This window comes from Fusarium mangiferae, assembly GCF_900044065.1.
Source record: "Fusarium mangiferae strain MRC7560 genome assembly, contig: FMAN_scaffold003, whole genome shotgun sequence".
NCBI classification, from domain to species: Eukaryota; Fungi; Ascomycota; class Sordariomycetes; order Hypocreales; family Nectriaceae; genus Fusarium; species Fusarium mangiferae.
This window is the reverse complement of record NW_024573923.1, coordinates 1,440,829-1,465,446: the sequence shown is the minus strand read 5'-3', so window position 1 is coordinate 1,465,446 and position 24,618 is coordinate 1,440,829. Positions and strand designations below refer to the sequence as shown.

Below are 24,618 nucleotides of genomic sequence, written 5' to 3'. Positions count from 1 at the left end.
AAGTCAATTGACGAAGGCAAGGTTTGACGGGCCAATATTCCGTAAACGTTCTTCTGGGTTAGGTAGGTAGTGTTCAAAGCGCTTGACATCGTCGAAAAGCTAGGTACTCTTAGTATTTCTTTAGGTACATCACCAAACTTTTTTTTATCAATAGGTACCTACCTACCTAGGTACCGAAATAAACATGTTCTGGCTCGTACCTCCTCACCGTGTGATAATGCAGTGTTAAGACCCTGACACAGCCGCTCTTGAGTTGGGATAGGTAGTTCGAACCCAGCTTGGAAATCTTCACTTTCCGATGCGTCCGAATCCTACCACCTCAAACTCGGCTTGATAATTCGAAACTTTGCCATTCCGCTCAAGTTCTCAACAACATCAATATCGTCATGAATAAGGTAGGTTGGTAGGTAAGGTACCTTCGCCAAGACTACAAGTAACCCTACCGCCCATACTCCACGTTTTTGACAGTTCGTAATTCGTCCTCCCAATGGAACCCGCTGATTTCTCGCAGCGACCACGCGTAATTACCATTGCCAACCACATTTCACGATGCGTATACATGACTGGGGTGCCGAGGAAAAGGATTGGATCTGAATTTGCTGTGCTAGATTCGAGACGCATTGATAATAATACTCCAGCAACTCTATTCAATCCCGCTGAGATTTAAGTTCCATGTGAACAGTGACAGATTCGTAAGAGTAATCTAACGAACCTACCTACCTGTGAGAAATGGTCAACCGCAGACACTGTTGTGGCCGGTCGACTAACAGCAATCTCCGCTCAGGCAGGGCGAAAGCCAACAGTACAGTGCCAGCCTCATTATCGGACTGCTCCAGACCCCGATTTTGCTCTGCTGCCACCGATTCAACAAGACCAGACGCTCTTCAAACGCCTAGATATTAGTTCACACTCATCTAGCTTGCACTTTGTGGCATTTGAATATTTACCCAAACAGGTACTATAAGAACAGCAGAAATCCATCATCAGTCAGGCGGGATGGCCTAGGTAGTTAGCACATGGTAGAGTCCCACCCGTGCGCGGACACAGATTTACCGCCTAAGGTGAGGCGTCATCAACCTCGCTCCAACTACATCAGTCAGTCCACAATGATGCAGACCCCTCCCGCCCTTCACCTTTTCTCTTTTCTGCTGTCACTTGATTTTGGATATTCGTAATGCTGGGTTGATGGAAGCAAACCCGTTGAGTAGCCTAACTTGCCAGCGAATCATGTCTGCACATGACGTCTGCTGCGTTGTGTAGTAATATAATCCAAGGTCGATTGATAAGCCTCTTTTGCTGGGTAACCTTTGAGCGGCTTTACGACGCACAGGACGGACAACATTGCTTATAAAGAGAGTAGGGGTTCACAATCTATGTTCTATATCCCGCGAGAGCTGATAGCCCAGATGTTCACCGAAACAGGCCGTAAGTATTCGTAGTTCATATGTAGTCTGAGAAGGTTCCCAGACGCAAATGAATCCCATCCAACTTCTGAATGTGACGGAGCACTCAACTATCTAGATAGAGTAGCGAGATTATCTGATGGCCTTAACCAATATTATCCCAGCTATAAATAGAGCCGGAAACGTCCCCCATTAATATGTATTAACTCACTCTTGTCTTTCAAGACTACGGATACGAGGCTATAAGGTCAGTCAGTCAGTCATAATGCCATACCAGAGTATCTCTATGCCAGACAAGGGGTGACTCTGATGAGTTTCGGCTGGTGGCCAACAAGGATTTTAATAACACCATTTACGGGTTCATCTCGGTATCAATACTTCAGGTTCACCTTTAGAAAGGGTACGATGTTCAGAGGCCAACAGCTAGTGACGTGAAGGCAGAGGTGTCTGAATCAAACACTCCAAGAAAGGTTGCTCATTCTTCCCACCAAAAGGGAAGACACGATAATATAATATATATATATATATTATTCTTCAGGCAAAAGCATTTACTTCTATCCATTCCACTATGCCTTAGCATATAGTTGAGCCGTGTTCTCTCATTCTTTGGTTTTTTCTCCCCTTATCAATGTGAAGATGGCCAGGTGACAGAAGGGTACTTGATCACAGAGAGTCTGTCTCTACTCCTCGATCTTATTAGCCCGTGATGAGACTTGGTACCCAGGTAAGTTTCAACTTCCACAATAGTCGATGAGTGATGAGCAGCTCGTCTGATATAAACGACCTGTCCCCTAGAGCTCAGCCACCTCCTTCGTCTTGGGAACCGGAATTTCGCAGCTGCCACAAAAACTTTCTAACATGGGTCATCAATCACATGCTCGGACATCAATGCACCTTTTCGACGCAGCACTGACTAGAGGGGATGGGTAAGTAAGAATGATTGTAACTCTACGTTCCACTGGAGCGCTGATCAAGAGAGGAACCGCTGTGATATAAACAACACGATGCAGGTGATTGTGACATTCTGAACATTGTCGTGTTGGTGGTGGTCTACAGTAGCCTACCTGAGCCTCTTGTGCTGTTGGTAATTGGACAGAATTCACTGGTGAATACCTAGTCTAACAGGCCAGTGACAATACCTAGGCTCCTCATGCCAAAGATCTTCTTACTCACTTCTGATAATAATGCCTGAAAATCACATTTTATGGTATGTTGTTCAGTATGTCATTCTACGTTTGGTCTCCTAGAATCGAATATTAAGATCAGGATTGATTCTTATGGGCTGTTCTTGGAGACTTCACCACAAGATGATTTCTTAGGATTTGTCACGGCAAATTTTATGCCGACGTGGCCTACGTCATAGCCTCCCTGGCGTTACAATCAAGAATACCTTAACGAAGGCCTCACGTTACTTGGAATTATTTACGTGGCGCACATTTTCGACGACTTCTGTGACGACCTTACTTGTTTTCTCTCTCCTTCAGCTATATATTCTCTCAACTAACAGAACGCGAATTCACGGCTTCTTGAGTCATTGACAGAACTACCTCTGGAAACATTCCTCAACCTTGCATCAACGAGTCGCAACCATGGGCGCTATTTCTGCAGTCTTCCTTATCCTCATTACAATCTTCTGTCAGTCGCAGACTCCTTCTGATCGTATAATGCAAAGTAAAACTAATGTGGTCGCAGTCCCTCCCATCGGTGTCTGGGCCGTTGCAGGATGTGGCATGGGTATGCAACATATATCTACCTGGCTGCACTCGTATGCTAACTTTCTCAGATCTGTTCATTAACATCTGCTTAACCCTTCTTGGCTTCATTCCAGGTCATATTCACGCCTTCTACCTTGAGTACATCTACTACGATCGCCGAGAACAGGCGCGCGAGGGCCGTTTTGCAACAGGACCTGCGCCTGGCATTTACTCCGACAACGTGCAAACTGGTGGACAGGGCTATGGAACAATGGGGCGCGCAGCATAAAATGAGTAGACATTGGTGGCAATCGAATGTCGTTATGGGCTGTATTCGAACTCAGGCGAGGTTGTTTGCATCACCTAGGTCGCATATTCGCCGACATCGGCTACGATAAAGGTGGTGTACCAGTAAGGAGCTGATGCCTGCCTAATCTTTGGGTTATATACAGATCAATTGGTCTGGTGTGAGAACGGCGACGCAGTATCAATACCATATTGGTATGCTACTGTCGGAAGACATATGGTACATCTTAGATAGTGTTGAATTCAAGTTAGATTTCGATATTAGTCCATGCTGGTAAGGGAAGGGGTTGAAAATCCAATTATAGACAGAGGATACCACAACGCCCGTATGTATAGTCCGTATTGCTGAATATCCCTGCATGTAAAATCGAACATCGGGAGCTTACTGGGAACCAAATGCACAAAGTTTGCTGCGTAATGACTTGGAGGTGTGAGTTGTCCGCCTTTGCTATCCCAGTATGTGCATTGACATGTGCCTATTGTCCATACCAAAACAACAAGTGTACCCCAGTGATTACATAGGTATGTCGTGCCAACGTAATTGACAGGAATAGTTTCAAGATCACCACACACCGACACACAATCCAATAGGTGAATCCTAGTTTTTAGGTCTATCATCTGTTTGTTTCAATAAACCCAGCTTTCGGCAGGCTGGACATTTGTGAGCAATGGATCTTCTTATGGAGGTGGTTCAGGGTAAGTACCTAGGTACCTAGAGATATGTTACCGAGAGCTTTATTGTAGATGCAAGCCAATGAAAGACAATGCGGGGACGTCGCCCGAGACGAGCTTGATCCCTTCACTGAGTGCCTAATTATCGACAGCCACGACACTCATGCATAATAAGGGCCAAATTTGGGTTGTCCTGATTGGCTTCGCTACTTCCTATCAGCCTCAAATGGACCCAGAGGGAAAAGCAACGAAACGCATGTGGGAGAAAATATCCCCTATTTCTTTCCTTTATTTTCTAAGACACCCTTTGTTCTTGCAGCTTGCTGTCTCAGATCCAGCGTTATGAAGTAAGGTAGCTTCAAGTTAGAGGCCTGCCTGACTACAGCCAGCATTCTCTTCAACATTGGAGGTACCGACTGGACCGGCTCTCTCAACCTGACTTATTGCCTCTCCCTGCAATCTCATCATCTATCAGCTCTCATCCCACATTTCCACCAAGAACAAACTAAACCCCTCGCCTTACAACTACGCCGTATCTGTAGCCGGAGAGTGCCATACTGTTCTTTTTGCTATTGTCTGTTGCATCTCCTGCATCCATCGACCCACTGCACCGCGTCTTGCATCAACGGCTTGACCGTCCCGTCAGCCAAGACAGGACGAGACAAGACAAAATCCATAATAAAACAGACTCCATGGTTTTACGTTTTGTTACCTCGCTGGCTCCCATCACTCGCTATTCATTGTTCTAGCTGGCCAATCCACACATCCTCTGGGTCGATGCGCCAAATTGTTCGGAGCACATCGTTCCCATCAGGTACCTTGCTACACGCTACTTGCCTAAGGTACCTAGTAGGTAGGAGCTAGGCCAAAGGTACTAAGTTTTCTACACTTGCTTCTTTACCGCTGCCTACTTACCTACCTATGCAGCTAATCCCCAGAACACCTTGCATAGGTATCCTAGACCGACTGTTGACCACGACAATCATCATCCCAACAGCTTCCCCATTTCAGCGTTCGCTTGCCACCCTCAAGTGTACACGTCTGTACAGATACTAGCTACAAGCCCATATGCAAAGCTCGAGTATACTACCCTAACTCTGCCGCTTCGGAGCATCCAATGCCCGCCCCAATTGGTGTACACCTGGGGTGACATTTGCGGTTGACCCGAATCAACACATCGCTCTATCGCCTCCAACTCCCATATCTGTACAGAAAACAAGCATACCACACACCACATTCATACTATATATATACGGAGTTAGGTCCCAATTCACCATCATGCGATCCCCTACCCCAGAGGAGCTCCTCCAGCCGCCCCAAATCCATCAACACAAACCATCTCGACACCACTCCTCTACGTCAACCTCATCAACACCGGCCCTCAGCAAACAACGTCCACACTCTCTTCAATTCTCCTTCCCACCCCTGTTCCAGACGAACGCCTCATCGACGAGCCTGGTGCCCTCAACTGCAGAGGGAAAACCCATTCCTGTTGACAATTCAACTGCTGAGTATCGAACGTCGGCTCTTCGAGAGTTGAATACCAATTTCCCCACTCGCCATCGATACACACAGTCTACTGGTGCCCAGAGCAGTACCTATTCGCAGCCTGTGATCGTGCGAAGTTACTACGCCCCTGTACCAGCACAGCCTGCGGACAGAGGAGTCATTGTTGTCAACGGTCGAGGGCACCGCTCAGCACTTTCAGAGAGTAGCGGTCCTTCAGCTTTCGTACGACGAGTGCTGCCTTTCGGTACAGGTTCTGCCTCGGTCCGAAATGGAATTATGGGTACAATGGCGAGAAATCGAACAAAGAAACGCATCGAGAATGAACCAGAGGAGCCAAAACTTCCATCTGTCGAAGCCTTCCGCTTCAAAAGCTTTATGGCCAATCTAGAAGACCAGAGTGGCGGTACTGATATAAACGCTGATCTGGACCGTATCGCAGAGATCTGTGCTAAATCACGATACTCACTTAGCAACCAGTATGAAGTTCATTATGCTCCCCATGGCTCAGGCTCGTCTTTTATGGCTCCAGCTATCGAGAGCCAGGAGGCTCATGGACCCACCCTTCAAGCTGTGTCATCCGACGATGAGAGGAACATCAAACAATCTAGAAAACGACCCATGGGCGTGAGGAGGAACAGCAGAGCCATGGGAACATTGGAGACCATAATGTCATCGAGTAGATCATCGGATGAGGATAAATCGAAGAAGAAGTCCGCTGCAGAGATTGCTGAGGACGTTCGCGGCAGAGCCGCACAAAAAGGGTCCAGCAAACACGGATCATCGGTCTCGTCTGAAGAAGGAGCCAGCGAGAACGTGTTCCTGGAAGAGGATGATGTAAGACAACGGTCACCTCGCCAAAAACGGTCTGGTTCACTGGCCCTTATTGATGGCAATCGGTTGAGCATGCACCTCCATGACTTGGATTCGAGTCGACCCACGGCTGCTGGTCTTGTCAGTGAGCCTGCCTTACCTCAAACATCAAGCCGCCAACTCGAAATCCGAACAGCACCTGATATAACAAACAAAGAGCATCCTCCTGGTTTACCAAAGAAGGGCCTCGCAGCCATAGAAGGACTTGACCAGCCGGTTGTCCATGGCTCCATATCTGCAATCGAGACATCTAGCCAAAGGAGCAATTTGATGTCCACTCTTAGTGGTTGGATGACCTGGCGTTCGTCTGATACTTTGCCATCGGCCAAGGGCCGTGCAGAGGTTAGTCTACGTGAGCTTCTGAAGACTCGAGATATCAAAGGAAAAGGTGTCGAGGCGGCGGCGGATCAGTAAAGAAGAAGACGAAGCTCAAACAAGAGGAACACAGCACTCTTGCTCAAAGACATATCCGCATACTTAAAAAGGGCAGTTGGGTTGGGTAATTACCCAGGATTCAACGCCCAGCAATGATGTAACGAATTACTCACGATTTTACGAGGCCAATAATGATATGATTAGGGATGGGACAGATGCAGAGAAGTCAAAAGTATGAGATCATTTGGTTTTATCAGATCCAGCTGCCTATTGAAACTCCAAAAAGGGCCGGCGTTAGCAGCAAGTAACATTTGTGTGATAGGACTTCCTCAACGACAACCCAAGATAATAGGTAAGCTGCAATATCTTTGACTGGCAAGGGGAGTCCTAGGACTTGTCGCACATAAATAGACCTCAATGATGCACTTAGCTGGCGGCGATTGTCTTCTTGAGGATGGCTTAATACATATTAATGGGCTTTCGCTGTCTAATTTTCGCCCCGTCTTTGATTCACTGTCCTGGTCATTTCTATATAGCAACAATACTTTGCCATGCCTTCGTCAAAAAGAAAATTCTGTTCCAGCTCTGTAATCACTGCCCATCCAGCGCCAATACGCAGGATGCAAAAAAAGAAGGCGATGAAGCCGGCAAAACAAATAGAAACCCATGCCAGCGCCCATGCATTATGAATGCCTCAGGTTCCAACATGAGAAGTTATGGAGCCACCGAGACTCAAAAGAAACGAAGGATGATATATAAAAACAAAAACGCCAGTCCATTGATTTGGTCGCCTTGGCCTACGGGGAGACGAGATGCCCAACAAGAGGACGGGGAACGTCAAATTGCTTCGAAGACTTCTGCAGATTGGGTAATGTCGTCTGTGTTCGAAAGTACCAAGTGTATAGCCGAGGAGTAATCGTTTCGAGTTATAGATCAAGGTATCATGGATATTACGCTTCAGAGGTCGAATTCGATGGTGCGACTGCCGGCTTGGGCTTGTTACCACCATTCTTGTCAACCTGTAACCGCTTTGTGTCGCGCTGGTCGGTCCCTTCATTAATGCGTTTCTTATCTTTCTCTTTGTCCCGCCCGGCATTCTCTTTAGCCAGCTTTTTAGCTTCTCTCTCGCGCCGATCGTTCTCCTTCCTCAGGGCTTTAGACTCGAATTCATGCCAGTCGTTATGTGTCGCGAGTCTACGGATCGGTTAGTTAGTGATGCTTGTCATATGCAAGCTTGATCGACTTACTCTGTAGCCTGGCGGGCTGCTGGTGCTTCTTCCGTAAAGTATGCATGTTGGAGTACCTGTGCAGCGCTGGGCCGTTTTACAGGGTCGTAATGGAACATGGCGGAGAGCAGGTCGAAGGCGGCTGGTGACATCTTACCACGGTATTTTTCTGCGAAGACATTCCTTCTCTTCACAGTGGGGCGCAAAAGTTCAAACCAAGCCATTTCGACGAGATTGGGCCAGTCTTTCAAATTCGGCGTGCCCATCACGTTGTAAATCTTTTCCAGTTGGCTGAGCTCGGTGCCGTCACCTGGGAAGATGGCATTTCGATCAAAAATCTCAACCATAACGCATGCTGCACTCCAGACATCAACAGCAGCAGTGTACTTAGTCTCGCCAAGCAATAGCTCTGGTGAGCGATACCAGATGGTAATGACTCGATTGGTGTAGTCCAGCTGGTGACGCTTGGCGTAGAATCGGGCGAGACCAAAATCAGCAATCTTGAGGACTCCCTCGTTACTGACGAGAATATTTGCGGCCTTGATATCGCGATGGAGTACCCCTCGCGTATGGAGATAATCCAAGCCCTCGAACATCTGTTTGGCGAGGTCTTTCTTTTGAGCTGTCTCTAGTTTGAATGTTGGGTGATTCAGCAGCCCCGTGAGGTCATGCGACAGGTACTCAAACACCATAAAACAATCATTCTTTTCGACCATAACCTCCTGAAGATTGACGATATTGACATGTCTAAGGGACTGAAGAAGCTTGATTTCTCGGATAGCTGTGACGGGAAACCCATCACGCTCGCCTTCCATTCGAATTCGTTTGAGGGCAACCATCCCCTTGGTATAAACATTCAGGCCCTTGAAAACTTTGCCGTATGTACCAGAGCCAACGACTGATTCGTTTCCAGGTTTTCTGAAGAAGACAGATTCCGAGTCCACCAGATCAGCTGGGAGTGTCGGCCTTGGCTTCGGTCGCTTCATGATTTTCATCACTTTACGCATACGGGGCGCAACTCTAGGGCCTTCGGGAGGATGGCGACGCTCGTGGCGTGGTCGAGAGGAAGCTGGCTCCGTCGGTGCAGTTCGGGGAGGTTCGCGCTCTTGATCTCGGGTTCGATCTCTGTCTCGATTCTCAGGCTGAGGTTCTCGCCGAGGAGCAGCATTCAACTTTTGTGATATCTCAGGCTTTGGGGCAGTGACAGCTGGCTTTGATGAAGGTTTAAAGGCAAAACTGAACTTGCTACCAGATGAACCTGCTGGGCCGGATGGGGGTGGTCTGTTAGGGGTAGACAATGGGTTTGCTCTGTCTTGAACACTCTGGCTGGTGTCTTCGCCCAATTCATTGTGAGACTGGAATACTTCTCCCTGAACATCCATAGGCTCAGGGCCCGTATTTCCGTGGTTGTCCACATTGCTGAAGCGTTCATTGCCTAAATCCTCGTGGTGTCCTCTTGAAGAAGGACCTGAGTTCCAATGAGAATTCTTGAAGCCGCCTCTCCCACGACCTCGAAAACCGCCTCCTCTGTAGCCACCGCGGTAGCCTCCCCCCTGAGGGTACTGCTGCATCGGGCCTGTCGGAGCGGCGTATGGCGGTGACCGTGTAGTATTGGAATGATAATGGCTAGAAGGGCCACTTGGGGGACCGTGACTACTCCCCTGAGGATACTGAGGTGGGTAGGCCCTAGAATGGCGTTAATAGACGATTACATTTGTGCTTGTTGCCAGGGTCTACTTACTGATGACCATTCCATCCACCACGTGATGGTCCGTAGGGTGATCGTGAAGGCGAGTTATGGTACGAAGCGTGTTGGGGTGATGGGGAATAAGGATCGTGACTGATATGTGATTTTTGGTGATACTTCGGGTTATAGCCTCCACGAAGATTGTTTCTGGAGGTCATGTCTTCGTCAATATCGGACCTCGAAGAATGACGCCAACCCGGCGACCCTTCTCGAGATCTCCGTTCCCTACTTGCTTGAGGTGACCGTGGTGGAAGCTGTCGCCGTGATGAAGTCCGCCCAAGACCTGACGTCCGTTGATCCTCGCGAGATGATGCACGAGCTCGTCGGGATGAAGCCAAGTGGTGCTCTGATGTAAGCGATCGGCTTCGTGACCGTGGCAGAGGTTGGTCCAATTGTGACTGAGCCTCTCGGTCTGCCCGTCGCGAATCCGAGTCCGACTTTGCTGGAGATCTAGGTCGTGAACGTGTGGGAGATTTAGAAGATCGTGCTTGTTGGCGAGGCGATGATTTATGTCGGTCGCGTGAGGAGGGCCTGGCGTGCTTCCTAGATGGAGACTCCAGGCTGATGTCCCTTGTCCTTGGCCTTGGGCTCCTGTTTCTTCTGGACCTCTTTCGGTTGGAAATAGTCAAAGAAGGGCTCCGACTTCGATGTCGTTTGGCTGCTGACAGCGATGCCCTGCCGATATAGTCGTGGCCTGGGCTTCGGCTCTGGCTTCGCCGTGGAGGCTTCTCCTCGGTTTCGCGATGGCGTTCTCGATAACGCGGAATGAGATCTTCAACTTCTGGTGCTCGACGTGATTGCTCGGGCGATAGACGAGAAGCGCGATCACGACTACGATCGTGCGAATGGCGACGACGGCGAGATGAATGAGAATCTGGTCTCGTGAGTGGGCGGTTGCGGCGTGCGTCGGAATCGTGGCGGGAATCGCGAACTTGACGGGGAGACCTTGATCTCTGTGAGGATTTCATTCCTCGCTCATGTCGAGCCCGTTCTCCTTGGTCATTAACTTCTCGCTCGTCTCTCATGGCAGCATGTCGACGTCGAGGTGGAGGTTTGGACGCGGTCTCCATGAGTGCAGCTGGGCGTCGAGTTTTCAGTGGTTACTTAGGGGCCGCACCTTAACCGATGGGAATGACCAGGTAGGTAGGTGCCTTGAGCCTTGACGTCGGTGACCCGCTAATTATCAGTGGCCCTGAGTGATCGCGGGGAATTTAACATGTAGGCTTTTTGGCCCAATGCAGGTCGGGGAATTTTTGGTCATCTGCAAAATCAGTGCGATTGACGCAAGGCCAAAGAGAAGAGAAAGAAAAATAAAGGGGGAAAAGGGAAGAATGAAGCCAATGATTAGGGTAATGTAAGTTTTGCGTGAGAGTTGCCTTGTCAGGATTTGTTGATAGACCGGGCTCGCCCCGAGTAAAACTGTGTCCTAAGCACCAGACGTTGGTAATAGGCGCAGAAATGATCGAAATGGGCAGATGTTTCAAGCTCTTGACGAGATTGATGAATTTCCCAGGTTCATGCACTTGCACTCTCTTCCAGCTCTCTAGGCGTCATTCTTTCGCCCATGCACTGGCTATTGTGCGGCTTCCGTCCAGAGATCTTTGGAAATGTCAAGCGCCTTGGTGTTGGCTGTTGATGGTTGGACCGCTTGGGTTAACCCCCAATGGTTCCACCAGGTGAGAGACAGCATGATCTCATCGTATCGCTGCTCTCAAAAGAGCAAAAGAACTATATACGAATCCATGTGGATAATTTACGAAAGTCCAAATCACGACTGTGACTTCCTCTTAACACGTCAATGCTCGTCCAACCAAGCCATCCGGTACTTCGAGCACGAAGACACACTATGGCGACGCAAAATCCACCCGCTGCGTCTGAAGTAGTGATTCATGCTCTTGAACAAGAAACAAGAGCCAGTAAGCCTGCCAAGTTCCGATAACAGAGTCATGCTGCCATAAATTATCGACCCTTATCAGACGACTCAATTCGGAGGTTATCCAAGACCATATGAACACCTTTTTGCTGTCGTCATGGTAAATCAAAGTTGAATCATGCGACGAATTACCCCTTCAGCCAGTTAAGTGATGCCCGAATCAGTGCGTAACATTGGTTGGTTGTATGGACTGCAAGGCACAGTTTTCCTATGCCTGCGGCAAGGAGGGACCAATGTTAATGAGGACCGAGTGTTAAAAGGCTTCAGCGTACGAAGCAGATCGCAGCAACCGAAGCAAAACCACGCAGGAGAACGAGAAACTGGTGCAAGATGGGTAGGCTGTGATAATTTTAGCCTGCATCTTAGCAGACCAAACTGAAGTAGGAGCGGGTTGTCCAGGGCTTCGGTTTCATGAATGAAGTTCCAGTGCACGTGGAGATTTTCGAATGCGTCTGAGGAAGTTGCATATAGCTACTGGTTCATCAAAGCAAGGCGTATGGAATGGTGACGAGGTTGAAGGGTGTGCTTATGGTGGTTCGGATTGTCGGAAGGGATGGGAGCACTATATAGTGCGCTCGGTCGATAGACGATTCATTTCATTTCGTGGTAAGCCTGGTCGAATGGAAATTGCAGGCCATTTAGATACCACCAAACAGGTGTCGTCTATTATCACAGTATCAGAACAGCAGCCAGTTGGTCATCTTCTGGAGATTGTGACTGGGTGTCGGTTGATGGTTGAATCCTTGTTGTGGGAATTCCAGAGCGCCGGGAAGAGCAAGCGTCTTGGTCACGTGAACGAACATACAGACGCACGTGGCCTTCCCTTGGTATCACAACCTGGAAAGAAGCTGAACCACCAACCGAATGGTGGATGGGCCAATATGGAGAATATTTCTTAGAGGCCATTGCCATTGTATTTAGATGCTCTGAACAAATGATATATCTAAATGAATGGAGACTCGTGACAGGACCATATACCTTAGGTACATACATACGGAGTAGAGAAGGATGAAATAAGTAGGAAGAGTGAGCTTTGTTTCTGTCAATGTGATCCCGTTTCCAGCCTCAATGTTTGCATTGATTAGTTCATCGTACATATCAACAACATACATTCATACAGATGACCACTGTCAGTTGTACCCTCAGCTGCCTTGATAGGTTTGTTGCTCAGGTACCTACCTTACCTACAGTATGAAATCCCGTCGCCTAAAATCGTGCCTCGGTTCTTGACCATTGTGACCCACTTGCCTAGCGCCAGGTAAGAAGTTAAAATGCAAGTCTTAGATGGACTACGGAGTAGACCAACGCTACATAAAATCTGTCTAGGTACAAGTCTTCAACAAAGACCCTTCTGTAGGGTCATCTAGAAGTAATGCGAGAATATTGTGATTTTCATGAGTGAAATAGTAAATGCACTTATAGCACGCAATATTTAGATACTTTAACCGTTTGCCTGGGAGAAGTTTTAGTTGATAACCAAGATCTTCCAGTAAGTATGAAGTATAAACAAAGCATACTACTAATAATAATAAAAATCATAGCAGGTACAGATCTATCCATGCCCAGTGATGGTTGTTTCGGCCACCGGAACGGGTGTATCCACCGTAGGATCAACTAGAACCAGGCATGGAAGCCGTTCCGTTTTGTCGTCGGAGGATGGAGGGGCAATTTGCTGGTTGATAAAATGCCAAAATTTTATTAATACGTCCCTACCCTCACCCCCTTTCAGTTGTATCCGTCCTCGCTTGTGGTCGAAACTTCTCTCCTCTTCACTCGGATCTGAAAGTGGTTCGCCTACATCGGTCACGGCTTGTACGGATCTCATCATGGAGTGGCTTGGACATGCAGAACTCAACTTCACTCATGCGCCTTCACCTCGAAAGGTGCAAGAGAAAGATGGCAATGTCACCGATCTCTTATCCATCTGCGAAAAGGCAACACCGCCATGCCGGCTGAACCCACTGCTCTTCAATGGCCACCTGCAGACGATGTGGACAGCGACCAAACCTGCTGGACCAAAGATTTACTATAAGCGCAAGATTTTTGATGCTGACCACAAGATCTACCATGGAACATTCGCCGTGGACTTTGCTGTTGAGCCTTTTGAGGCCCCTGATGACCCTTCATTGTCTCGACGAACAGCTTACTTCACTCCGGAAGAGTTTGAGCATATCGGGTCAGACGACTGCAAGCCCATGCTTGTTGTCCTGCATGGTCTTTCAGGCGGTTCTCACGAGATCTACCTTCGACACACTATTGCGCCATTGATCGGCGAGGGTGGCTGGGAAGTTTGCGTCGTTAACTCGCGAGGTTGTGCGCGCAGCAAGATCACCAGTGGTGTCTTGTACAACGCTCGAGCGACATGGGATATTCGTCAGGTAAAGGATACTCGTGCTCCAAGGAAAACATCCCACTAACATTCATCCAAGACAATAAAGTGGTTACGGAAAACTTTCCCCAACCGACCATTGTTCGGTCTAGGGTTCTCTCTAGGAGCGAACATGCTCACCAACTATATAAGTATTACTTCCCCGAATTTTGGCTCAGTCTAACACAAACTACTGTGGCGAGGAGGGGCCCAACTGTGTCCTCAAGGGAGCAGTTGTATGCAGCAACCCATTCAATCTAGAAGTTTCTAGCAAGATCCTACAGAACAGCTACATCGGCAAAGAAGTTTATCTTCGAGTCATGGGCAGTGAGTCGACATATTCATACCTAGGTAGTTAATTAAAGCAATTGCTGATGTTATCAAGGTGCTCTAAAAGAACTCGCTGCCACACATAGAACCGAGTTGGAAAAGTACAGCAAAATCGATGTCAAGGCCGTGATGAACATCACGTACCTCTATGAGTTTGATCGCCTCATCCAGTAAGTCGCTTCCCTCTATTCCGACTAAAAATTGACTTTGCCAGGTGTCCTTCTTGGGGGTATCCGACGGAGAGTGCATACTACCGCGATGCTTCATCGGTGGATTCCATACTTTCCATTGAGATTCCTTTCCTGGCTGTCCACTCAACTGATGACCCGGTAAGGATTCCGGTTTCCTGCTCTATTGTAACTTCTCAGCCATTTCTAACTGTCACAAGATTGCTGTCAAGGAAGCTATTCCCTATGAAGAATTCAAACAGAATCCTAATACTGTCCTTCTCACCTCTAGTCTGGGAGGACATCTGTGCTGGTTTGAAACCTCGGGTGATCGTTGGTTTACAAAACCCGTAAGTTCTTATTAGTGATATTGCTAGACATCAAAATTAATATTTCCAGGTTGCCAACTTCTTGAACCATCTTGCTTTCAAGACTGATCTCAATGATCTCAGGCCCCTCGTTAACCCCAACAACAATGATCATTTAGCCGACGGACATGGCTACATCCCCATGCGACGTAAGCTGGTCATTGTGGAAGACTAAGTAGCAGATTTGATGTAAAGTCAACCCATTCCAAAGAACTATAAGAAGGGGCCTCTCGACGCAATTGACGACCACAGTAGACTAGCACGGTATAGACATCTATAGAAGCGCGTTTAGATATCATAGATCTGACACAGAATATCCAGAGCTAAAAGCTCAAAATAAATCCGGTCATTCCATCTAGTTAATTGAGTAGATCTGCACCCGAGTGAGCAACCACTGTTCGAATACAGTCTTGTGCTCTTGTACCGCTGTATCTCCAGAAACCACCAGAAATCATGGTATGACCCCAGCCTATCTATCAAACTCCATGCGCCAAACAATGCAAAAACTCCGAAAACTTTTGCTATATAGTAGGTCGAAGGCCTAGGCGAACGAAACTCGCTTCTTGGCCTTTGCTTTTGTCCCCTTGCTACCGCTCGTGGTGAACTCCTTGATGTTGTCCTCTTCGTCACCTGTGCTCTTGCGCTTTCTCCTCTTTCGGAGAGAGTCTTTGGTATCCTCAAGTTTCGACTGCTTTTCTTGTTCTTTCTTCTCGGCCTCGACCTTGCGCGCTTCGCGAATTTCTTCCATCTGACGCTGTTTGATCATCTTGGACTCAATCTGGCCATCCTTCTCCGCTTGGACAAGCGCCATGATGGTACTCATACTTTCCTAGAGGGATAGTAAGTTAGAATTGCGCAAGCACGTTCGGGACCACAACTTCTTACCTGATCATCAGCAAAAACCTTGCCTTTCTTCTTCCCACGAGGTTTGATGACGCCAACAGGCGTGACAGTGTTGAGTTCGGGAATACCCAGCTGTTGGTCCGTATACTTCTTCTTCTTGGGGTTCTTGAACTTTTGCAGAAGTGCCTCACGACCCTTGTCTTTGACCTGCTGGCTCAGCGTGGGGCCCTTTGACTTCTTGGACTTAGCAATGCCATCGGTGGCGGAGCGCTTGGAGGTTTTGGCAGCACCAGGAGCAGCGGCGTGCTTGTTCTTGATGGTCTTTGTTCGTGTAACACCCATTGCGACAGTGGTGGAGGTGTGCGCTTGAGGTGTATCCGCGGTATCTCAAGATTTGAGTGTTGTTGACCTACTATGTAAATCTTAGAATATTTTTTCCTGGAGCAATGTGATAAGAGGTCACGATAAGAAACTTTATGGGCTGTGAAGTGGGGCCGAGTGGGTGAGCCTAGAAGGGGTGATTGATCTTGTCTCAGCTTCGGTGAAACTCGAACCTGGAACTCATACAGTAGGAAGCTGTGAGATGAGCTGTAGTCTGCGACTGCTTGTTACCTGCCTTGCTCTACACACTAATAGGGGAAAGTCAAGTGATAGGAGATCTGAAAATACCTTACCCAATATGAATGTCGGATAAAAGCGTCCATGTGACTGCTAGGTGCTTATGTCACTTATACATTACAAGATTTCTATATTACTCGATGAATACAAGTGTAATACCTGTCGCAAAAATGTACTTACAGGTTCTTGATGCCTGGCCTGCCAGTGCTCTAGTCTTCTAACCAGGATAAGCGAATCAAGACTCATACGAGATTCATGAAGCCACCAACCTACAAGTCATGATCATCCCCCCAGTCGTAGGTGAGAGTTTCGCATATATCAAACCCTGGTTTCTTTAGTTTATCTCACATATTCAGAGCCAAATGTCACTGCCAGCTCCAAGGGAACATGTCAATTTACCAAGATCTTTTAAAAACACTAATCAACCTCATAGTACTATTATGTCGAGAAAGAAACGGCTTTGGCCTTTCTCAACAGATATCATAATTGAGACACGGAGTTCGGTTCATCAGTGCTAGTCATGAGGAAACGATTGATGGGTGTCGTGGATGAAACTGAAAGACATATCGCCAGTGTGTTACTCACTTGTGCATATTGTTTACGAAATTCTGACCCGGCTTGCGGGAAAGGTAATTTCACTATTCCACAATTCTTTATCACCTCGACCAGTACTTATGAGCCTCAACTTCTCAGGCTTGAAATTCATATCCAATCCCACTACTCGGTCATTGTCGTCATTTTTTGGGGTGACCTCTAAGGTATCTAAATCGCCACGGTATCCGATATACCACTCTGTAGAATTGGTCATGATTTCATATGTGGATGGGGCCTGGGGGCTGGGAATGGGCGTTTAGCATAGGTAGGTAAGTACTAAGGTAAGTACTAAGGTAGGTAGGTAAGGTAGTCAGGCAGGTTGGACAGGCTTTTCGGAGCCTGACTGGAGTGTTTTCCAGTGAGCTGGGTGCTAGCTTCCAGGGCTTGCGGTCTGACAGGGGCCATCGTGAGTAAATTTTAAGTACATGACCATATGAGGAAGCCGCGAGGCTACATAAAAAGTACACAGGCCTGTCAGTGCTGCTCGGATTTTTTTAGTACCAAGGTAACTTAGGTTAGTATCTTCGTAGGTGGGCTGTCAGAAATTCTTCCATACGTCTAACATACTATCTTTCCCACTTGCAACTCTTCCAAATCAAAATTCCCAAACATCCAACAACTTCACCTTTGACGTTCCAATTTCTTCAGCTCTTTTCTGTATTACGTACTACGATACTGCGAAATCCCACAACGTCACGAATTCGTCTATAACCGTATCATCCTACAATATCTTTCGATCTTAAAATAGTCTCGCCGTGAACCTACTGATCGCCCCCTCAACCTTGAGACAGTGTAACTCCCAACGGCCACCATCACGAACATCGACTACTATTTCTACTAAATCGACACCGACACTACCAGCTGCAGTCTATAAGCGTATCGACGTCGCACACGCTTTCTCCGGTCCTCTCCCTGGTCTATCCAAGGCGTCCTTACCAGGTCTTCCCCGCCCTCTATTGATTTGTCGACAGACCTGTCCCATTCGGTCTTGATGGATACTAGCAACCTCTGGTCCCGCCGCACAAAGTAAGTTGCACTTTCACCTACAATATGAAGTTCTCACCAACGCCTTCTTAGCACCGGCAAGCTCTCCCTCGCAACACCCGGACAAGGGTCCAGTGGTGACTCCTTCAATCGCAATGCCTCATTCCCCAAGCGCCAAGGTGGCGATACTCCTTCGTCGACTAAACCGAACCCTTTTAATACCACACCTGGAGGTCTAGTGTCACCCACGAGCGGTGCCTCCAGTGCCTTTGGCCTAGGATCTGGAGCGTTTGCTTCGTTTGGGTCGGCCAAAACCCCGAAGACTTTAGCCAATCCTTTCGATACTGCCATGGCATCAGCGGTAGTCAAGTCCGGCACGAAGGACCCATCTAAGAGTGCGGGTAAAGGATCCGGCATGACCGCGATTTCTGAGAACAACCAGTCTGGGGCATCCACGGCAAATCCTTCGCATGCGTTAGTTGATTCATGGACATTTTGGTATCGACCACCGATCTCGAAGGCACACGGCTTCATCGAATATGAGAAGACGCTACACGAGATCGCAACTGTACGGACCGGGGAAGAGTTCTGGGAGATCTATCGTCACCTGAAACGTCCCTCCACACTCCCCGTTGTCTCTGATTTTCACCTTTTCAAGAAAGGCATTCGCCCAATATGGGAGGATGATGTTAACAAGAAGGGAGGAAAGTGGGTGGTTCGGATGAAGAAGGGTGTAGCAGACAGGTACTGGGAAGATCTCATTCTCAGCCTCATTGGTGATCAGTTTGCCGATGCTAGCGATGATGTTTGTGGTGCTGTGTTGAGTGTTCGCAATGGTGAGGACATTCTCAGCATCTGGACTCGCACTGATGGTGGTCGAGTCATTAAGATTCGGTAAGTTTCAACGGCCTGTAATCGACTTCCTCTGATTTTAGCTAAATGGTGAACAGTGAGACGATGAAGCATGTCCTTAACTTTCCAGCAAGTACTCGCATCGAATTCAAGAGCCACGATTCTAGCATTCAACAACGAACAGCCATTGAGGAGCAGCGCCGCGAAAAGGCTGGCCAACATCACCACCACGACAAGCGCCACACGGGCGGACCCTCGAAGCAGGCCGCTGAACAGTCCCTCTCTTAGGAGAATGAAGCGCGCTCTTGAAAACCCATCTCGGTATAGTCTTTGTATTGTATATCATGAGTGTCTTCAAACGTCAGCGTTGAGGGGCATATTCCTTTTGCTCGTTCCTTTGTTTCCACAATCACCTTTGGGCGGAGTTGGAGAATTCTTCTGGATGGGGCTGTGATACCGTGTTTATGAGGCTTAGGGTAGGTGGACTGGACAACTACTTAGATATGAGACATCGGCTGCGCACGACGGGCGAGGTTACGGTGATGACCTTGTTTATGAACGATGTATTACTAGCTGCGTATGATTGAGTACGGTTTACCATAGTGTATTTCAGCGAGAGCTACAGTTCAAAGAGCGAGCTTATGGGGCTGATATTTCTCTCCCAGGAACGAGTAAATCGGATCGTCAAGTTGTGGTATTAAAATCTACTGTGTATGTACGGATAGAGGCTCACTATTGGCGGTATTTACCGTCATGGGGCCTTGCCTTTGCCCTTCGAATCTCTCCTCCGTTCCCAGATCTGGAGATATGCTTCACCAAGATATAACAGCTCGCTCTGTACTTTATCAACGTATAAGTCTTGACAGACCACCCATTCACCCGTTGCCTTATTTTTCAGCTGAACCTTCCAAGTCTTACGTTCCTCACCGCTGTCAACAACGTCCTCTCGAACTCGAACAGCTTCGTGAATGACATTGGCCACCAGATCATACCAGATGGGCTCACTTGGGGGCCACTCCTTAGGGTTTGGCTCAACGTATGGTGACATGTCGAGATTACGGGCGTCAAAAGTGACGATGGTTGGGTTGCGCTCAGAAACAAACTTGTTCTGGGAGAAGCGCTTGACGTGAAAGGCAAGAAAGGGGGGAAGAGGGTGCATGAGTCGGTAACGCTTGCGTTGAGTGTGGTGTTCTTGAGCCCTCTGACCATCATATTTTGTGAGAATGGTTGTCAGGGGAACTTGAGGGATGATGTTCTTTTCGAGCTCGTCCTGAAAGAGTGGTGCTGATGGGAGGTCCAGCGTCAGAAGGAGGAAGCGCACAATGTCCACTTTGACATCCGCATCTTCGAAGCGCAGTCGATCAGTAGCGTCGGCACGAGCTGTGATGGCCTGAGACTCAACCTTCATCTTACCCTGAAACGTACGCTGGATCATGGAACTGCCAGGTTTTGTCTTGCTGCCACCAAGCCCAAGGTGGAGGTTGTTCAAGAACCAGGATAGAAAATCGACAGGATCCGACTGAGTTGTGAGGGTAAAGCGCTTGTTTGAGCGCAATGATATCTCCTGGAGAAGTTCATGAGGAGAGACGTGAGCCTTGAACGCCCTCGGATTCCAGATCTTGCGGACTAGAATGCTGCATCGCTTGACAAGCTCCGTCTTGTTCGAAAAGTCCTCGAGAAGCAGGTAGTTGCGCAATGGCGCGACATGCGCAAGAGCCTGGACTATGACGTTGAGATAGTCATTCTCCTTGATGTTGTTCATTCCCACAAATCCAGGGATGTACAATTTTCTATCAAGGGTGTGGCTGGTACGTGGTGTGCGGTCCATCTCGATAACCTCCTTCTTACTATATCGCGGATCCGACACGTACTTGATGTCGTCGAGCGCGCGGCTCTTGACCTCGTATCCTTCAGGAAGGACATAGACACGCTGCGTTTCTAGATTTATATAGACGTGGTGATCCTCGTCAAGCGAGTGAAAGTACGCGTGGGATTTCGGACCACGACCTTGGAAATACTTTCCACACACAAGGCATGCGTAAACGTTTATGTTTGAAAGGGAAACGGAGCACAACTTCTCGAAGTCGAAGTCGAGCACGTTGCGATCGATAGTATCGAGGTAAAGGTCATCATACCCGTCAGTAGGCGCTGACTGTCTTATAGGTGCTGCGGCAGTGGGGTCTTGGTCGTCGTCTTCGTTTGCGTCGTCTTCTTGCGCATTCCCTCTGGTATTAGACTCATCGATAAGTTCGTTCGAAGCACCGTTCGGTTCAGGTGAATCAATGTCGTCCAATCGAGATCTCTTGGAAGCTGGCGAGGCTACACCAACAAGATCGTCGAGGGCCTCGGAGGCATGGCGCTTTGCCATTGTTTATCTCAGACAGCCTAGTGGATATAGCTCGCTTCTGTGTGGGTTTACAATGTAATAATTGTTCGCGACCGTGGCCGTGGTTGCGTTCGCGTGATCGTAATTAGGACTTGATGCCAGGGAAGAAAGATTCAAGATGCAAGCATGATTGTGGTTATTGGGTGGAGCCTTGAAGCTCAGGTCCAGGCCCACTCCACCTAAGTATCCCTGGTACAATAAGACATTCATCTACTGCGTAGGTAGGTACCTATAGGTAAGTACCTTAAAATCTGTCATAGACTCGGTACCTACCTATAGTACCTAAGGTATGCTCCGTATGTTGTTTTATTGCCAGCCACAGCCACAGGATAGGTAGGTAAGTACCTAGGAAAACAACATTTTGTCTATAACCTTTGTACTCCGGAATATGCCAGAACGACCATGCCTTAGTACTAATTACCTACTATAGCCAAATGAACAAATATCAAGGAAAGAAAGCAGATCTTGGTTTTGATCTATCCTGCCATGACAACATCGTTACCCGCATCCTTAATTAGGCCATCCCCATCTTCAAGCAATGGCGCAAGGTCGTCCATCTCCTGCAGGGTATATTCCACCAGATAACTCTCATCAACCAATTCCTCGGTACGTTTGTAGTGCCTCTCAGTGTAAACACGAATGGCGTGCAACACGTCCTTCAGGCTCCTCTGTCCCTTAGCCCCCTTAACAGACAAATTCGAGAACTTGGAGGCAGGATAGCTGCGAATCAGAGTCCACAAGATTCTCTGTGCCACAGGAGCTGTGCGCGCGTTGGTATTCCAATCTCGCAGCCTCAGAAGCAGCATGAAGATCTGTTCATCGGATAAGCTACCCAGCACCTCGTCCACAGCACTTAGGCCACTCAAGCTACCCTTATCTGGGTTGTTGGTTGTAATAACTGATGTGAATAAGTTGAGAAGCCTCCCAGGGTGATTAAGTTGCAATGCAAGAATGATGGCCTCGCGGAAAGAGCCGGCGTGTATGTGGTTCTCAAGCTCCTGTTCCTGCTCAATCAGTTGGAGAGCAGCCTGGGATGCTGCAGCTTGAGTCTCTGACGATGTGTCCTTCCAGAAAGTGACAGTTGAGTCACCACTTCCGGACACAATAGTGTTATCCTCGGGGTGAACAGCCACAGCCCAAACACGATCCTCATGATTGTCAAGTGTGCAGTCAGCTTCGCCTGAATTGGCATCCCAAACCTTGACAAGACCATCACCGCCGGCGCTTGTGAACTGGACTCGCTTCTTGGACTGTTCTTGACTAGCGGGCATGTTCAACCATGCAACTTTCAAGACACTGTTAGAATGGCCCTCGAAAGTCCTTATACAAGTATAGCTGGCAAGATTCCATAGCTTGATGGTCTTGTCACCACTGCCAGTGAGGACAGCGCCCTTTCCAGTAACAGGCCCATCCTCGCCTTGAATCGCCGGCATATTGGCAGGAGAGAACTGAACTGTCCAGACACCACGCCTGTGACCACGCAAGATGCCCTGAACTTCACCCTCCTCCACTGACCAAATTTTGACAGTTTTGTCCTGAGATGCGGAGGCAAAAAGTTGACCCGAGTGGTGAACATTAATGGAGTTGATGTCTTTTTCGTGAGCTTTGCGAGTGAAAATGGCCCGAGAACCACCCTTTTGGCCTTTCTGCTGAGCCGTGCGAGGAATATCCCATTTCTTGACGGTCTGGTCTTGAGACCCTGTGATGAGGAATGAAGGAGGATGGTTAAGGGGGTCTGACCGAGCTGGAGAGGACTCTGGAGGTACTCCCTTGGGCAACGCAACAGCACCCAATGATTCAGCATGACCGGAGAAAACAGCCCAGCAGATATAGGAGTTGTTTGTTGGATCGATACGCCAGAGACGGGCGGTGTTGTCTTTCGCTCCAGTAGCAATCCAGTGGCCTGACCAGTCGATATCCAGTGAGATGACAATTTCATCGTGACCCTTCAGCAGAGCAACATCTTGACCAAAGTAGGGGTTTGAATTCGAATCCCAGTCGGCGTCCCCTTTTTGAGCCTCGATGACTGAGACGATCCTGATATCCTCCGAGTTTGTGGCCAAAGCAACCATCGAGCGGTCCGGAAGCAAATATCCGAGATCGATTATGTCGTCATGTGTGCCTGATATCCTTCGGAAGGGTTCTGGGGCAGGGAGGGAGGTAGTCTCTGCCTTTCGGGGAGGTCTATATAGTGCAAGAGTATGGTCGACCTGGACAAGAAGAATAAAAGGGAGACCAGGGCGGTAAATACCGGACACAATGCCTTCCTCTTCACTTTTCGCAGATTGCTGGGGAGTGATTTCCTTACCCATATCTGTATCCCAGATGCGGAGAGAGCCATTGGCGCCAGCGGAGTAAGTCAAGCTTCCATTTTCGATAAAGCCAGCCGCTTCGACCAGTTCGAGGCAAGGAACAACTTTGCGAATCTTCCAGGATCTGGCGTCCCACCAAGTTATGGTCTTGTCTCTGCCTGCGGTAACAAGAGCGTTTTGTTCTGGGGAGTAGTCAAGGCCTTGGACGTCCGAGACGTGCGATTCCAGATTGGCTACACAACTACGCTTGTGCAGGTCCCATACACGGACCTTTCCATCTTGTTGGCCGCATGACAGCCGGAAATTGATAGTGCTTGAGTCCCCGTCTTCTTCATCGGGCTCTTCTTGGCGCTTGGTTTTCATACCCTTCCCTGAATGACTGTCGCTCGGCCGAGCGGCAGCTTCGAAGAACAAGAGAGCTGATACCAAAACAGAAGACCCACGGAAAGTGTGTGTAACAAAGCCACCGATGATATCCCAAACTTTGACAACTCCATCGGTTCCTCCAGTGGCCAACAGCGTGCTGGTCCGATCTACTGCCAGAACGACGACTGGGGTAGTGTGCGCCTTCACTGTCCTTGTTAGTGTAGCGTCAATAGTTCCATCTTCTTGCGACACTCTCAAGGTGTATATTCTCATTGACAAAGAGCGGGAGCATATGATAAGGTGAGATCCAGAGGGCGTTACTATCATCAGTATTAGTTGCTTGCACGTTTGAGCGATCTTTGGAGACTAACAAGTTAATGTAGAAATGAGCTCTCCATCCTGAGAAAGTCAGTCACGGTCTAATGTGATTTGCACGTGGTCCTTACACCCTCAATTTGAGCCAAATGCTTCCCGTTTGTAGGATCTGTGAGAACTGCATCCTCGCCGAGAACAGTGGCTAGAATACGTGCGCTGTTGTCAATAGCCACTGACCCCCCTGTGAATATGGGGCGTATGACATGGTTTACGTCAAACGTGGTCTTCAACGGCTGCTTATTTGCCATTGTATTGTTGTGATTCTGAGTTGACAAATATTCAATGTAAAGAACATCATGGTCCGCGCGCATGAGGTTTCC

The 24,618-nt window shown here is 48.3% G+C and overlaps 8 protein-coding genes across 8 annotated transcripts; 4 read left to right on the top strand and 4 right to left on the bottom strand.

The window, feature by feature from the left end:
- Positions 1-2,992: 2,992 nt before the first annotated feature.
- On the top strand, positions 2,993-3,386 carry FMAN_04631 (putative RIC1 protein; the record flags this gene model as incomplete). Its single annotated transcript, XM_041828638.1, has 3 exons — positions 2,993-3,038; positions 3,096-3,137; positions 3,187-3,386. The coding sequence occupies 3 exons, from the start codon at positions 2,993-2,995 to the stop codon at positions 3,384-3,386; spliced, it is 288 nt and encodes a 95-aa protein (XP_041679481.1).
- Positions 3,387-5,353: 1,967 nt separating this feature from the next.
- On the top strand, positions 5,354-6,868 carry FMAN_04632 (uncharacterized protein; the record flags this gene model as incomplete). The annotated part of the gene is made up of 1 exon (XM_041828637.1): positions 5,354-6,868. The coding sequence occupies one exon, from the start codon at positions 5,354-5,356 to the stop codon at positions 6,866-6,868; it is 1,515 nt and encodes a 504-aa protein (XP_041679480.1).
- Positions 6,869-7,779: 911 nt separating this feature from the next.
- FMAN_04633 (uncharacterized protein) lies at positions 7,780-10,872 on the bottom strand (the record flags this gene model as incomplete). The annotated part of the gene is made up of 3 exons (XM_041828636.1): positions 7,780-8,023; positions 8,077-9,741; positions 9,797-10,872. The coding sequence occupies 3 exons, from the start codon at positions 10,870-10,872 to the stop codon at positions 7,780-7,782; spliced, it is 2,985 nt and encodes a 994-aa protein (XP_041679479.1).
- A 2,689-nt stretch (positions 10,873-13,561) lies between these two features.
- On the top strand, positions 13,562-15,143 carry FMAN_04634 (related to P.glauca late embryogenesis abundant protein and YBR177c and YPL095c; the record flags this gene model as incomplete). Its single annotated transcript, XM_041828635.1, has 6 exons — positions 13,562-14,113; positions 14,307-14,430; positions 14,489-14,603; positions 14,648-14,762; positions 14,822-14,950; positions 15,000-15,143. 6 exons carry the CDS (start codon positions 13,562-13,564, stop codon positions 15,141-15,143), a joined length of 1,179 nt encoding a protein of 392 aa, XP_041679478.1.
- A 366-nt stretch (positions 15,144-15,509) lies between these two features.
- Positions 15,510-16,153, bottom strand: FMAN_04635 (uncharacterized protein; the record flags this gene model as incomplete). The annotated part of the gene is made up of 2 exons (XM_041828634.1): positions 15,510-15,797; positions 15,854-16,153. 2 exons carry the CDS (start codon positions 16,151-16,153, stop codon positions 15,510-15,512), a joined length of 588 nt encoding a protein of 195 aa, XP_041679477.1.
- Positions 16,154-18,014: 1,861 nt separating this feature from the next.
- FMAN_04636 (uncharacterized protein) lies at positions 18,015-19,147 on the top strand (the record flags this gene model as incomplete). Its single annotated transcript, XM_041828633.1, has 3 exons — positions 18,015-18,049; positions 18,101-18,901; positions 18,958-19,147. The coding sequence occupies 3 exons, from the start codon at positions 18,015-18,017 to the stop codon at positions 19,145-19,147; spliced, it is 1,026 nt and encodes a 341-aa protein (XP_041679476.1).
- Positions 19,148-19,610: 463 nt separating this feature from the next.
- Positions 19,611-21,227, bottom strand: FMAN_04637 (uncharacterized protein; the record flags this gene model as incomplete). Its single annotated transcript, XM_041828632.1, has 1 exon — positions 19,611-21,227. One exon carries the CDS (start codon positions 21,225-21,227, stop codon positions 19,611-19,613), a length of 1,617 nt encoding a protein of 538 aa, XP_041679475.1.
- A 494-nt stretch (positions 21,228-21,721) lies between these two features.
- FMAN_04638 (uncharacterized protein) lies at positions 21,722-24,546 on the bottom strand (the record flags this gene model as incomplete). Its single annotated transcript, XM_041828630.1, has 3 exons — positions 21,722-24,243; positions 24,295-24,322; positions 24,370-24,546. The coding sequence occupies 3 exons, from the start codon at positions 24,544-24,546 to the stop codon at positions 21,722-21,724; spliced, it is 2,727 nt and encodes a 908-aa protein (XP_041679474.1).
- Between the last annotated feature and the right edge of the window lie 72 nt (positions 24,547-24,618).